This window comes from Bos grunniens, chromosome 23 (assembly GCF_055505025.1).
Source record: "Bos grunniens cultivar Pamir isolate PY7600 chromosome 23, Bosgru_T2T1.0, whole genome shotgun sequence".
Classification (NCBI taxonomy): domain Eukaryota; kingdom Metazoa; phylum Chordata; class Mammalia; order Artiodactyla; family Bovidae; genus Bos; species Bos grunniens.
This window is the reverse complement of record NC_141187.1, coordinates 42,495,384-42,509,104: the sequence shown is the minus strand read 5'-3', so window position 1 is coordinate 42,509,104 and position 13,721 is coordinate 42,495,384. Positions and strand designations below refer to the sequence as shown.

The following is a 13,721-nucleotide window of genomic DNA, read 5'->3' as shown; positions in this document are numbered from 1 at the left end:
CTGGGGGCTATAGTTCACGGTGTCACTGACTGAGCAACTAACACACTTGTTGCTTTGCCAGGCAAAGGGGGACACAGTGGACTAATGTCTTCAAAACTGTGTGTCTGCACTTGGGGAAGATAGTGACAGGTTTTGTAGTAATTGTTCAAAGAGGGTGTGATCAGCTCTCAGACATTCTTCTGATGGGTTGGTGGCGAGGTACATAGGAGTCAATGTTTTCAACCTTCAGGTCCAATTGTCTGCGGTCTACAGGCTTGTGGGCAGCGTGAGAAGTAGTGTTAGTCACTCAGTCGTGTCTGACTCTTGCGGCCCCTGGACGGTAGGCCACCAGGCTCCTCTGTCCATGAAATTCTCAAGGCAAGAATACTGGAGTGGGTTGCCGTTCCCTTCTCTAGGGGTCTTCCTGACCCAGGGATCGAACCCGTGTCTCCTGCACTGGCAGGCGGATTCTTTACTGTTTGAGCCACCAGGAGTGTGGGCAGCATACCATCCTTAATCATTAACTTCTCCCACCTGGTAGGTGTTTCAGTATCCGAAAAATAGCTCAAAGATATAGTCATGTGTATCCTTTGATGGGGAAACAGGACCTTGCTCCCAGGCTGCTCTTCCCTGTTTGTTGCTCCCTGGTCTCCCCTCTCTTGCCTGATCAGTAACTGAATCTGCCCATTGGAGCTCAGGGAAGGTCATGGAGGCTGAGGAAGGCTGTTTGCTATAATCAAAGCAATGGGGGACACTGAAAAGCTGTGCCCAGAAGCCTCACAAGACCTCGCTAAGTTTCAGACCGGCATCCATTTCTTCCTTGAAAATGCCTGTGATAGTTTTGGAAATTAGAGATACAAAACGAAGTCGGATGTCATGCCATATTATAATGTTAGATAAGTGTTGTATTTAGTAGAAGAGTGACGGCACCTTTAAAAAGACAGAATCACTTTGCTCTGTAGCATTTATTATATCACAATATAGAAACCTTAGGTGCCAAGAACTGGATGGAATGTGGAGGAGGTGGTCGCAACTCCACCAGAGACAGAGAGGAGAGGTCACTTCGCCCAAGGCATTTCAGCAAAGCCGAAATCTCGTAGAGCCGAGATGCAAACCCAGACTGGCTCTAGCATCAGGGACCTGCCTCCCAACTTACACTGGCAGATAATAGTACTGATATAAGCTCAAGGTCCCTGGAGCCGGCTGCTGTCTTTCTGCCTGTAAAGGGACTAGTATCCTGGGCTTGGGAAAATAAAGGCAAAGTTACTGTGGGCAGAACCTTCATCTCATGCATCTGCCTCTGCATTGGATTCAAGGTTCAGTGCATCTTAACTCATCATCGATGTGAAATGTGCGCTTCTGATGCTCAGAGTCTGTGCATCTATTTCCGTAGACAATGCCTGCCAAGTGAAAAGATAAATCCAATTAGTTGAAAGAGCTTCTTGCTGTGGGCAGCATGACTAACCTCAGGAGGTGCTGGGATTCATTATTAGCCAGTGATTAGAAGGAAGATTTTCAAACAAATTATAAACTCACCAAATAGTGTAGGGGGTGGTCTGCCTGAGGTCTGAGTCCAGGATCAGTTGCATCATCTGTCTGCCCTCAGCCCCCATTGAGCTTTGGGCCGGAGGCTAACAAATTAATTGGAAAAGGAATTTGTGTTTTTTTTTCTCCCTATCTTTCCCTCACTCTGCTGTGATCAGCCATTGCTCTTCATGAATTCTGTATTTGTGTAAAAGTGCATGGAATCAGGGAGTGATTAATAGCCCTGATTAATTCACATATCAGATTACTGTTTCATGAGAAACAGAGAACTTGCTAGGCTCTTCCCATTTGCACAGGAAAGACTTTCCATAAATGAAACAGTGTTCACTGAAATAGCTAATTATGTGTGGGTCCTATGAATTTTCCATTTCTAGAATGCTGAGTTAGTTCCGTGCATCAGTAAAGTCAGAGAATTTTTTAATGGGGGAGATAGACTGAGAGAAGTTAGGAGTGAGGCCCCTATACAGGAGGAGGAGGAGCCTGGGTTCTGGATTCAGATTTGAGTTTGATTCTGTCCTTTGCCCCACTTTTGGCCAAGCAGTTGTTAAGTTTCTTAAATGTCAGTTTCTTAAGTCCTGTCTTTGCCCACGAAGTTACTGCTGTTGTACAAAGTTGTTCTGAGAAGTACATGAAATAACGTATGTGAAGTTCTTGCGCAAAATAGATGTTCAGTAAACCCTTACTGGGTTGATGGTCATAGTTTTAGAATTAGGATTTATGTACTTCCTTCCCTCAAGAATACCAGCTGCCTGATGGATGGGTTTAGCTTTTATCAGGAAATGTTTAGATCGTGAACACAAAGAGAAGCTTTCGCATAGAAGCTGAGGTTCTTTTGGGTTGACTAAGCATCACTCCAGTACTCTTGCCTGGAAAATCACATAGACGGAGGAGCCTGGTAGGCTGCAGTCCATGGGGTCGCAAAGAGTCGGGCACGACTGAGCGACTTCACTTTCACTTTTCACTTTCATGCATTGGAGAAGGAAATGGCAACCCACTCCAGTGTTCTTGCCTGGAGAATCCCAGGGACAGAGGAGCCTGGTGGGCTGCCGTCTATAGGGTCACACAGAGTTGGACATGACTGAATCGACTTAGCAGCAGCAGCAGCAAGCATCACTAAGCTCCAATACTTTGGCTACCTGATGTGAAGAGCTGACTCATTGGAAAAGACCCCGATGCTGGAAAAGATTGAGGGCAGAAGTGGGCAACAGAGGAGGATGAGATGGTTGGATGGCATCACCAACTCAATGGACGTGAGTTTGAGTGAACTTTGGGAGAAAGTGGACAGGAATGCCTGGCATGATGCAGTCCATGGGGTTGCAAAGAGTCAGACGTGACATAGCCACTGAACAAGAAGAAGAAGCATCACTTTGCCTTCGGGCTGTGCTGCCGACCAGCAGGAGACCAGCCCTCTGTGCTGCTCTTGGCCTGTCACGTGTGGGCTGGACCAGGGCTCTCAGAACCCTCCCCTATCCTCTCCCACCCCTGCTTCTTGGCATTGCCTCCTACATCTTGAATGCTGTGTTGGCTGATGAGATTAGAATGGAACACGGTCCTGTGATTTCCCTGGTTACACCTTCCTCTGTTTGGGGCTCCTCGGAGCACATTCAAAGCAAGCGAAGCGTGAATGGCTGGAACACTGGATGGTTTTGTGTTGCTGGTTTAACCTCGCCATATGGAGGAAGGCGGGGCAGGGCTCCCTTGACTTCTCGTCCTAACGGTGCCTTTCCATTTTGTTTCCTAGCACTCCATGTTTACAGCGATTCACAAGCATTATACCCTGGATGACTGGAAGCTCTTTGCAGCTAATCACCCAGAATGCCTGCAGGTAAGACTCTACGCTGGTTATAAATGGCCTTTGTTGCCCTGGAAAGGAAATCATCAGGGTAGTCAAAAGGATTTGAGTTGGCAGCAGATAGAGACACAGACTCCCAGGAGATAGTGAAAGACAGGGAAGCCCGGTGCTCTGTAGTCAACTTAGCAACTGAGCAATAACAACAGACACAGTCCCAAAGAGAAACTGGGGAAGGCGATAGTGAGTCCCCAGCCCTTGATTGGTGCTAGGAATTTGCCAAGGAAACCTGTTCTGTACTCCTTTTAAAAAATATGATTTACCTATAAGGAGCCTATTTTTTTCCCTTGGAAAGTGAAGTGTTTTGTCATGAGAGCTTGTGGAGGTCCCAGCAAGGTCAATCCTGCCAGGGATTGAGTCTGTTCCAAACATGCCTTTTATCTAGAAAAAAAACCCATCTAATTATAATAAGTTATAATTGGAGCTGAATATGATGGAGCAGAATAAACAGTATGCTCTCCAGGATGACTTCAGTGAGAAAGGCAGATAGCACAAAGTATTGGTGTAGGTGTGCAGCAATGGGAACCCTCGACATGGCTGGTGGGATTGTATTATGGTGCCACTGCTTTGGAAAACAGTCCGGCCATTTCTCAGAAGGTTGAGCATAGGAGTTACCATGTCACCTAACAATTCTATTCCTAGAATAGACCCAACAGGTGTAAAAATACATGTTCACACAAAACCTTATACACAGATATTGAGGCATGCTTAGTCGCTCAGTCATGTCTGACTCTTTACAACCCCATGGACTGCAGACCACCAGGGTCCTCTGTCCCTGGGGATTCTCCAGGCAAGAATAGTTGAGTGGATTGCCGTGCCCTCCTCCAGGGGATCATCCCAACCCAAGGCTCGAACCGAGGTCTCTCATGTCTCCCGCATTGCAGGCCGATTCTTTACCATCTGAACCACCAGAGAAGCCCACACAGATGTTCACAGTAGCAGTATTCACAGTAGCCAAATGGTGGAGACAACCCAAGTGCCCATCAGCTGATGACCAAACAAACAAAACCTAGTATACCCATAGGGCGGAATATTCAGCTAAGGGCAATACAGTATTGATTCATGCTACAACATGAAGGAACCTTGGAAATGAAACTGTTCACCTCAGAATGAGACTTGGACCCACATAGCTGGGACTCAAACCCAACCAAACCCACGGGCTTTCAACTGATCTCACACCCTGGGGTTTCAGGACCTAATGAAGCTCGAGTTCTTGATGTTTCATCGCAGAAAGAATTCATGAGAGACAAAGTGATGGGTGCGCTGCATGCTAAGTGGCTTCAGTCGTGTCCAACTCTTTGACCCCATGGACTGTAGCCCACCAGGCTCTTCTGTCCATAGGGATTCTCCAGGCAAGAATACTGAAGTGAGTTGCCATGCCCTCCTCCAGGGATCTTCCTGATCCAGGGATCAAACCCACATCTTTTATGTCTCCTGCATTGGCAGGCAGGTCCTTTACCACTCATGCCACCTGGGAAGCCCAAAGAGATAGGTAAGAAGCGGATTTATCTGGAAGGAACACATACCACAGAGTGTGGGCCATCTCAGAAGGCAAGAGTGGCCTTGAAATGTGGTGCTAGTGCTCAGTTGCCTCCGTTTTGTCTGACTCTTTGCGAGTCTCTGGACTGTAGCCTGATAGGCTCCTGTGTCCATAGGATTCTCCAGGGAAGGACTCGGGAGTGGGTTGTCATGCCTTTCTCAAGGGGATCTTCCCGATGTAGACATTGAACCCACACCTCTTACATCTCCTGCACTGGCAGGCAGTTTCTTTTACCACTAGTGTCACCTGGGAAGTTTGAAATGTGTGGTTAGCTTTTATGGTGGAGAAGGCAATGGCAGCCCACTCCAGTACTCTTGCCTGGAAAATCCCATGGACGGAGGAGGCTGGTAGGCTGCAGTCCATGGGGTCTCGAAGAGTCGGACGCAACTGAGCGACTTCACTTTCACTTTTCATTTTCATGCATTGGAGAAGGAAATGGCAACCCACTCCAGTATTCTTGCCTTGAGAATCCCAGAGACGGGGGAGCCTGGTGGGCTGCCGTCTGTAGGGTCGCACAGAGTTGGACACGACTGAAGCGACTTAGCAGCAGTAGCAGCAGCAGCTTTTATGGGGTGCTTTCCTGCTGTCTCAGTCAGTAAAGAATCTGCCTGCAATGTGGGAGACCCAAGTTTGATCTCTGGGTTGGGAAGATCCCCTGGAGAGGGGCATGGCAACCCACTCCCGTATTCTTCCCTGGAGAATTCCATGGGCAGAGGATCCTGGTGGGCTACAGTCCATGGGGTCGCAAAGAATTATACACAATGAGCTGAGTGACTTAACACTTTCAACTTGTCACTTTCACTAGCTTCTATGGCCTGGGTAATTTCATAGGATAATGAGTGGGAGGATTATTCCATCTATTTTAGTGAGGGGGTGGAGATTTCCAGGAACTGGGCCACTGCCAACTCTTTGGTCCTTGACGGGCGGCCTTGGAACTGTCACGGTGCCTGTGGTGTGTCGTTTAGCTTGCTGATGTGTTACAGTGAGCATGTGCTCAGGCTCAGTTTCTAGTGGAAGTCTGCTTGTTCTCCATCTTGAGCGTATTTGGTTCTGATCAGCTTTTGTTGAGGGTTCCAACGTCCTCCTGCCCATGGCGGCTCAGCAGCTAGTTGTGATGTTGATGCTCTCTCAGGAGAAGATAAGCACACGTCCTTTTACTCACCGTCGCCTCGGCGTGCTAAGTCGAGTTAGTGACTGAGCAACAACAAAAACTGTTTGTGTTGTGTCCTTGGTCTGTGTCATTCTTTTAAAGGTCCGCTTCACTCTTGTTTCAAAAACATTTTGCTAAGTGAAAAAGCCAGACACAAAAAGCCCCGTATATGATTCTATGTACGTGAAATGTTGAGACAAGGGAAACCTGTAGAGACAGAAGTGGATTAGTTGAGAGTGAGGGCTAAAGGGTGTGGCGATTTCTCTTGCAGGTCGATGAAATGTTCTAGAATTGATTGTGGTGACGGTTGCACAACTCTGAATATACTAAAACCCACTAAACTGTGCACTTTAAATAGATGAAGTGTGTGTGACTAGATCTCAATAAAGCTGTTACTGAGAAAAAATAAAGGCGATTTGAAAATAATAAATCCAGTAGAACATGCCAGTCTTTGATCCTGGCACCTTTGGGTGGTCCTGCATCTTGATCCTGGCACGCTTGGGTGGTCCTGCATCCATACCGAAGAGACATCTCTACACTGGAGATGGTTTCCTCCATGGTCAGATCATCTGGATCGGAAAAGGACTTCATATTGTACCGCTTTTGAAGTTACACTAGTTTCTGGCTATTTTTCTTTGCTGTGCCATGACCGTGTGTGGATTTTGATTGGCGGAGAGGTGGTTTCAGAGACAAAATAGTTCTGGCTCACACTCGAGTCTTTTCTTTTTGGCATACTTTATTCTAATGGATTATCTCTGTTTCACCTTCTCCCCGTCTTCTCTGGAGGAAGTTTGGGGAGCGTGAGTTTCCAGCAGCGCACTGCAAATCAGAACCGGGGCTTTCATTACCAAGGGCGATCATTCCACTTACTACCCCACTGCCACCGAAGTCAAAGCTCATTAAAAAGGGAACGCATGGTAAACTCAGTGGCACCGAGAGAAACTAACCAGTCTCCAGTCCCAGCTGCAAAACTGTAACAGAAATGAAAGATTAAAAAGAGAGCAGAGCTGAGTGGGAGGGACAGAACCTGTGGCCTTGGGGACCGGTCAGACTGTCATGGGAGGGAAGGTGGGCATCGGTGTGTGTCACATTATCAGTCGCTTTACACTCAGCCTGTGGGGTTGAGTTGTGATTTGTGGTTTGGGGGGACTAACAAAGGATAGTAAGATGTGCTGCTCACCGGCAGTTTATAGTTTAGAGGTGTGAGCTAAAATATTGAATTTACAAATTTTAAATTTATAAAAAATAAATACATCATAGAACGTGAGACGCAAACTCTGGGCACAGTCCCACAGGCTAGTTTTAATGAGGCATAAACTACTAAAACCCACAGAGCAGATTTTGAGAGCCGCACAGGGGTGGGTTGGAGGCACCGGTGCTGAGGAATGTTGGGGGAGAGGGTATCACGGAGGAGGAGGTGGCGGCATCAGATGGAAACACGTCCCAGCGCAGATAGGAAGGATCCTTTCAGTCTCGTTCATTCTTGTGCTTTGGGACATTTTGTCTTTTTTATTGGAGACATTAAGACTTGTATGTCATTTTTCTTCTCTCTTTTTAAAAAATACTTATTTGGCTGCACTGGATCTTAGCTGCATCATGTGGGATCTAGTTCCCCTGACCAGGGGTTGAACTTGGACCTCCTGCACTGGGAGAGCACAGTTTGCATGTTGTGATAATGTGGTATTGGGAGTAAAAATGAAAACAGGAAGGAGTTTTATCAGGGAGGTTTTAGACATCCTTCCCTCTCTCTTCCCCCACCCCCATCTCAGTGGGATGCTCAGGGTAAGGCCACGGCTTGGGCGTGAGGAACCCGAGCAGACTGGTCACCTGGTTCTCCTTGCCTCTCCTCTGCTCCAAGAGGAGAATTTGCACCAGCCACTCCACGTGGTTCTGCTTTCCACGTGGCGATGTTGTTCAGTTGCCAAGTCGTGTCCGACTCTTTGCAACCCCATGGACTACAGCATGCCAGCCATCCCTGTCCCTCACCATCTCCCCATTGAATTGATGATGCTATCCAACTATCTCATCCTCTGCCATCCCCTTCTTCTGCCTTCAGTCTTTCCGAGCATCAGGGTCTTTTCTAAGACTGGCTCTTCGTATCAGGTGGCCAAAGTAGTGAAGCTTCAGCATCAGTCCTTCCAATGAGTATTCAAGGTTGATATCCTTTAAGATTGACTGGTTTGATGGCCACGTGGAAAGCTTGAGGAAATTGAACAAAAGCCATGGATGAGATTGTGTGGCCGAGGTGCAGGGCTCAGTTTAGCATTTATATGCCGTTTAGTGTTGGAAAAGACAATGGTCAGTTTAGATAACTGACCGTGAGAATCTCCTTTGCCTCTGCTGCTGCACGTTTCTTGAGCCGGTCCCCTGTGTGTGTGATCAGGGTGAACCTCAGACGGGCACGGTACTGTCCCCAGAACTGGAGGGTGGATGGAGGCAGGGTCTGGCCTCTGAACGCCACTTACCATTCCTGTCTTACACCTCTTGGTTTATTCGGTACAGCATGTAGCCGTGAGTTCGGGCAGTGGGAAGGATGATCTGGAAAAGATGAGCAACATCCTGGAAGCTGTGCCGCAGGTTAAGTTTATTTGCCTGGATGTGGCCAATGGGTACTCAGAGCATTTTGTGGAGTTCGTGAAGCTGGTCCGGTCCAGATTTCCAGAACACACCATCATGGTAAGTGTAATGGGATGACCCTCTAGATGGGGAAGCAGAAAAGAGTTACATGGTGTGTTGGGAGAGCTGTGTTCTCTTGGGAGCTTTTGGTGCCTTCTTTCTAGAAGAATAGTTGAGAATCAGTGGGAAAAGCACAGGCAGCAGCTGCGAAGATCTGAGAAGTGGCTCCGCTATACAAAGTAAAATCCAGATCAACGCCATAGGGTGTCGGCTCCTTGTCTCTGCTAAATATCATCAAGTGTCTCATACCATATGAGACCTTTAAACCAAGGTGTATGTCACTGCTTAACAGAGTCTATTTAAAAAAAATAAAAACAACACAGTTGGTTTTCTCTTTATCATATTTGTCATCTCTGCCCTACTCTCCTTGCTAGGAGAAAACTGCTGTGAGAGTTGAAATCCACAATATGAACATTTCGCCATAGTCAGCTATTATTTGCAAATCAGTTGGTGTATTGCTTTATCTAGGATCTTTATTTTTGAACTTCCCTACCTTTTGAGGAGGGTATTTTACTAATTTTTTACACCTTTACTGATGAGAATGTGTGTCTGTTATCGTTGGGAAACATAGATGTATAGAAAAAAGAACTAGAAGCTTTAGGGTTAAATTTGGGCTTTTGGAAAATTTATATGGTAATTATGTGTCTTTATTGGTCTTAATTAACATGGTGCTTACTGATTGACCACTAGATAATTTACCTCTCTTTTTATAAGTTTTTTCGAACCCAGTTCTTTTCTTTTTTACAATTTATTTTATTGTTTAGTGGATTTACAATGTTGTGTTAATTTCTGCTGTACAGCAAAGTGCTTTAGTTATACATATGTGCACATATACGTTTTTTCATAGTCTTTCTTGTTATGGTATATCACAAGATGTTGAATATAGTTCCCTGCACTATACCATGGGAGCTTGTTGTTTATCCACTCTGTACATAATAGTTTGCATCTGCTAATCCCAAACTCCCAAACCATCCTTTCCCCAGTCCCCCTTCCACCCTGACAAGCACAAGTCTGTTCTCTGTGTCTTCCTTTTACAAATTTTTAATTTATCTTCACATTTCATCATTTTAAGGAAGTTGGGAGACAGGAATTGGTATTCTGTTGACAAAGTTAAATCACCTGTGAAGGATTTCCAGAACATTTTAAAAATATATTTTTATTTATTTCTGGGTGTGCTGGGTCTTTGTTGCTGCTCAAACTTTTCTATAGGGTTGTGGCCAGCGGGAGCTACTCTCTCGTTGCGTTGCACGAGCTTCTCCTTGCAGTGGCTTCTTTTCTTGTGGAGCACGGGCTCTAGGGAACGTCGCTCAGTGGTCGCAGCTCCCGGGCTCTGGAGCACAGGCTCAGTAGTTGTGCTGCTCGGGCTTAGTCGCTCCATAGCATGTGGGATCTTCCTGGACCAGGGATTGAACCCTTGTCTCCTGTACTGCCAGGTGGATTCTTTACCACTGAGCCACCAGGGCAGCCCCTCCCCCCCAAATTTTTGAGATAAGTATTTTTATGCTTTCCAATCAAGTGAGAAGAAAGCATCAAGTATTGTCCTGAGGTCAACCAGCTGTACCATGTTTGAAGTTGGGGGGGAAACAGCAAGATTCATTTCACCTCCATAAGAGTGCTGCCAGCATTGTTGGGTTTTGATAAAGAAACACCATTTATTGAGTTCCTGGAGAAGGTGATGGCACCCCACTCCAGTACTCTTGCCTGGAAAATCCCATGGACGGAGGAGCCTGGTGGGCTGCAGTCCATGGGGTCGCAAAGAGTCGGACACGACTGAAGCGACTTACCAGACTTACCAGCATGTTTCTCAGAAGGTAGAGAATTCACCTGCAATGCAGGAGACCGAAGTTCGACCCCTGGGTTGGGAACGTACCCTGGAGAAGGGAAGGGCAGTGAACTCCAGCATCCTTGCCTGGAGAATCCCATGGGCAGAGAAGCCCGGCAGACCATGGGCCATGGGGTTGCAAAGAGTCAGACACGACTGAGTGACTGACACTCTCACTCCTCCGTTTCAGGAGGCTTCCTTCTGTACTTTCTCTTTACAGCATCTCTGTAAAGAGTAGGAACTGTTGTCCCAAGTTTACTGCAGATGAGAAAGCCTTATTCCTGATCCTTTGACTTTGGGATTTTCACAAGGGCACACCCTTGTGAGTGTGGCACACCTTGTGGAGTGGCAGAGCTGGGGTTTGAGGTCAGGGTGGTCAGAATTCAGAGTCCAGACTCTGCCCCTGGAGACCTGTAAACATGCCCCATCCTTGTTAACTTTAATGCTGAAGCTCCCTCCTTCCACTGGGCCATACACGTGACCAGTCTTCTGTTTCTCAGTCCTGAGCTGGGCAGCTTCCTCAGGCTCCTGTCGTGACCCAGCAAGGATATGTATCTAGTCCTGAGGCCCCAGCTGGCTCCTCTGCCCCTAGTCATCTGTGGCAACGGAGGAATGAGAAAACTGGCCTCCCGGGAGGGCAGACACCCCCTCCCCTCTGCTGGGACCTGGGAGCCCTGCAAACATTTGGTGTTAAACACAAACTCTGTGCAGTGATGACTGGGATGGTAGAAGTAGGACAAATATTTGAGCAGGAGAGGTCCTTTGTTGATTCCTTCTGGTGAGTACTTCTGGGTTGCTGTTGACATTACCCCTGCTCTCTGGTAGTGGGATCTAGATCTTTCCAGGTCATTCCAGTGCACCTCCAGTACTTAGTGACCAGAAATTACACTTTTTGAACGAAGCAATCTAGTGGCTCTACTTTTTTGTCTTAGATAATTGAAGTATTCAGTTGTGAAATATGACATACATACAAACAAGGGCATAAAACAGAGGTGTTTAATCAGTTCAGTCGCTCAGTTGTGTCTGACTCTTTGTGACCCCATGAATCACAGCATGCCAGGCCTCCCTGTCCATCACCAACTCCTGGAGTTCACTCAAACTCATGTCCATCGAGTTGGTGATGCCATCCAGCCATCTCATCTTCTGCTGTCCTCTTCTCCTCCTGCCCCCAATCCCTCCTAGCATCAGAGTCTTTTCCAATGAATCAACTCTTCGCATGAGGTGGCCAAAGTACTGGAGTTTCAGCTTCAGCATCATTCCTTCCAAAGAAATCCCAGGGCTGATCTCCTTTAGAATGGACTGGTTGGATCTCCTTGCAGTCCAGGGGACTCTCAAGAGTCTTCTCCAACACCACATTTCAAAAGCATCAATTCTTCAGCGCACAGCTTTCTTCACAGTCCAACTCTCACATCCATACACAACCACTGGAAAAACCATAGCCTTGACTAGACGGACCTTTCTTGGCAAAGTAATGTCTCTGCTTTTGAATATGCTATCTAGGTTGGTCATAACTTTCCTTCTAAGGAGTAAGCATCTTTTAATTTCATGGCTGCAGTCAACATCTGCAGTGATTTTGGAGCCCAAAAATATAAACTCTGACACTGTTTCCACTGTTTCCCCATCTATTTCCCATGAAGTGATGGGACTAGATGCCATGATCTTTGTTTTCTGAATGTTGAGCTTTAAGCCAACTTTTTCACTCTCCTCTTTCACTTTCATCAAGAGGCTTTTGAGTTCCTCTTCACTTTCTGCCATAAGGGTGGTGTCATCTGCATATCTGAGGTTATTGAGATTTCTCCCAGCAATCTTGATTCCAGCTTGTGCTTCATCCAGCCCAGCGTTTCTCATGATGTACTCTGCATAGAAGTTAAATAAGCAGGGTGACAGTATACAGCCTTGACATACTCCTTTTCCTATTTGGAACCAGTCTGTTGTTCCACGTCCAGTTCTAACTGTTGCTTCCTGACCTGCATGTAGGTTTCTCAAGAGGCAGGTCAGGTGGTCTGGTATTCCCATCTTTTTCAGAATTTTCCACAGTTTGTTGTGATCCACACAGTCAAAGGCTTTGGCATAGTCAATAAAGCAGAAATAGATGTTTTTCTGGAACTCTCTTGCTTTTTCCATGATCCAGAGGATGTTGGCAATTTGATCTCTGGTTCCTCTGCCTTTTCTAAAACCAGCTTGAACATCTGGAAGTTCATGGTTCACGTATTGCTGAAGCCTGGCTTGGATAATTTTGAGCATGACTTTACTAGCGTGTGAGATGAGTGCAATTGTGTGGTAGTTTGAGCATTCTTTGGCATTGCCTTTCTTTGGGATTGGAATGAAAACTGACCTTTTCCAGTCCTGTGGCCACTGCTGACTTTTCCAAATTTGCTGGCATATTGAGTGCAGCACTTTCACAGCATCATCTTTCAGGATTTGAAATAGCTCAACTGGAATTCCATCACCTCCACTAGCTCTGTTCGTAGTGATGCTTTCTAAGGCCCACTTGACTTCACATTCCAGATGTCTGGCTCTAGGTGAGTGATCACACCATCGTGATTATCTTGGTTGTGAAGATCTTTTTTGTACCGTTCTTCTGTGTATTCTTGCCACCTCTTCTTAATATCTTCTGCTTCTGTTAAGTCCATACCATTTCTGTCCTTTATCGAGCCCATCTTTGCATGAAATGTTCCCTTGGTATCTCTAATTTTCTTGAAGAGATCTCTAGTCTTTCCCATTCTGTTGTTTTCCTCTATTTCTTTTCATTGATTGCTGAGGAAGGCTTTCTTATCTCTTCTTGCTATTCTTTGGAACTCTGCATTTGGAGGCTTATATCTTTCCTTTTCTCCTTTGCTTTTTGCTTCTTTTCTTTTCACAGATATTTGTAAGACCTCCCCAGACAGCCATTTTGCTTTTTTGCATTTCTTTTCCATGGGGATGGTCTTTATCCCTGTCTCCTGTACAATGTCACGAACCTCACTCCATAGTTCATCAGGCACTCTATCAGATCTGGTCCCTTAAATCTATTTCTCACTTCCACTGTATAATCATAAGGAATTTGGTTTAGGTCGTACCTGAATGGTCTAGTGGTTTTCCCTACTTTCTTCAATTTCAGTCTGAATTTGGCAATAAGGAGTTCATGATCTGAGCCAATCAGTTCCCAGTCTTGTTTTTG

At 46.2% G+C, this 13,721-nt stretch overlaps 1 protein-coding gene across 23 annotated transcripts in view; it reads left to right on the top strand.

Moving 5' to 3' along the window:
* The window catches only part of GMPR (guanosine monophosphate reductase), a 60,570-nt gene that overhangs the window by 9,645 nt on the left and 37,204 nt on the right, over nt 1-13,721 (top strand). For 20 of the 23 annotated variants that reach the window (XR_015152512.1, XR_015152507.1, XR_015152508.1 and 17 more), the window contains exons 3-4: nt 3,266-3,349; nt 8,566-8,739. Coding sequence is in view for 6 of the 23 variants with exons in the window: in XM_086370194.1 (XP_086226320.1) it covers nt 3,266-3,349; nt 8,566-8,739 (258 nt within the window). In the remaining 17 variants the exon portion in view is untranslated. The remainder of the gene's footprint in view (nt 1-3,265; nt 3,350-8,565; nt 8,740-13,721) is intronic. The other 3 variants (XR_015152513.1, XR_015152501.1, XM_086370193.1) reach the window with 1 other exon arrangement.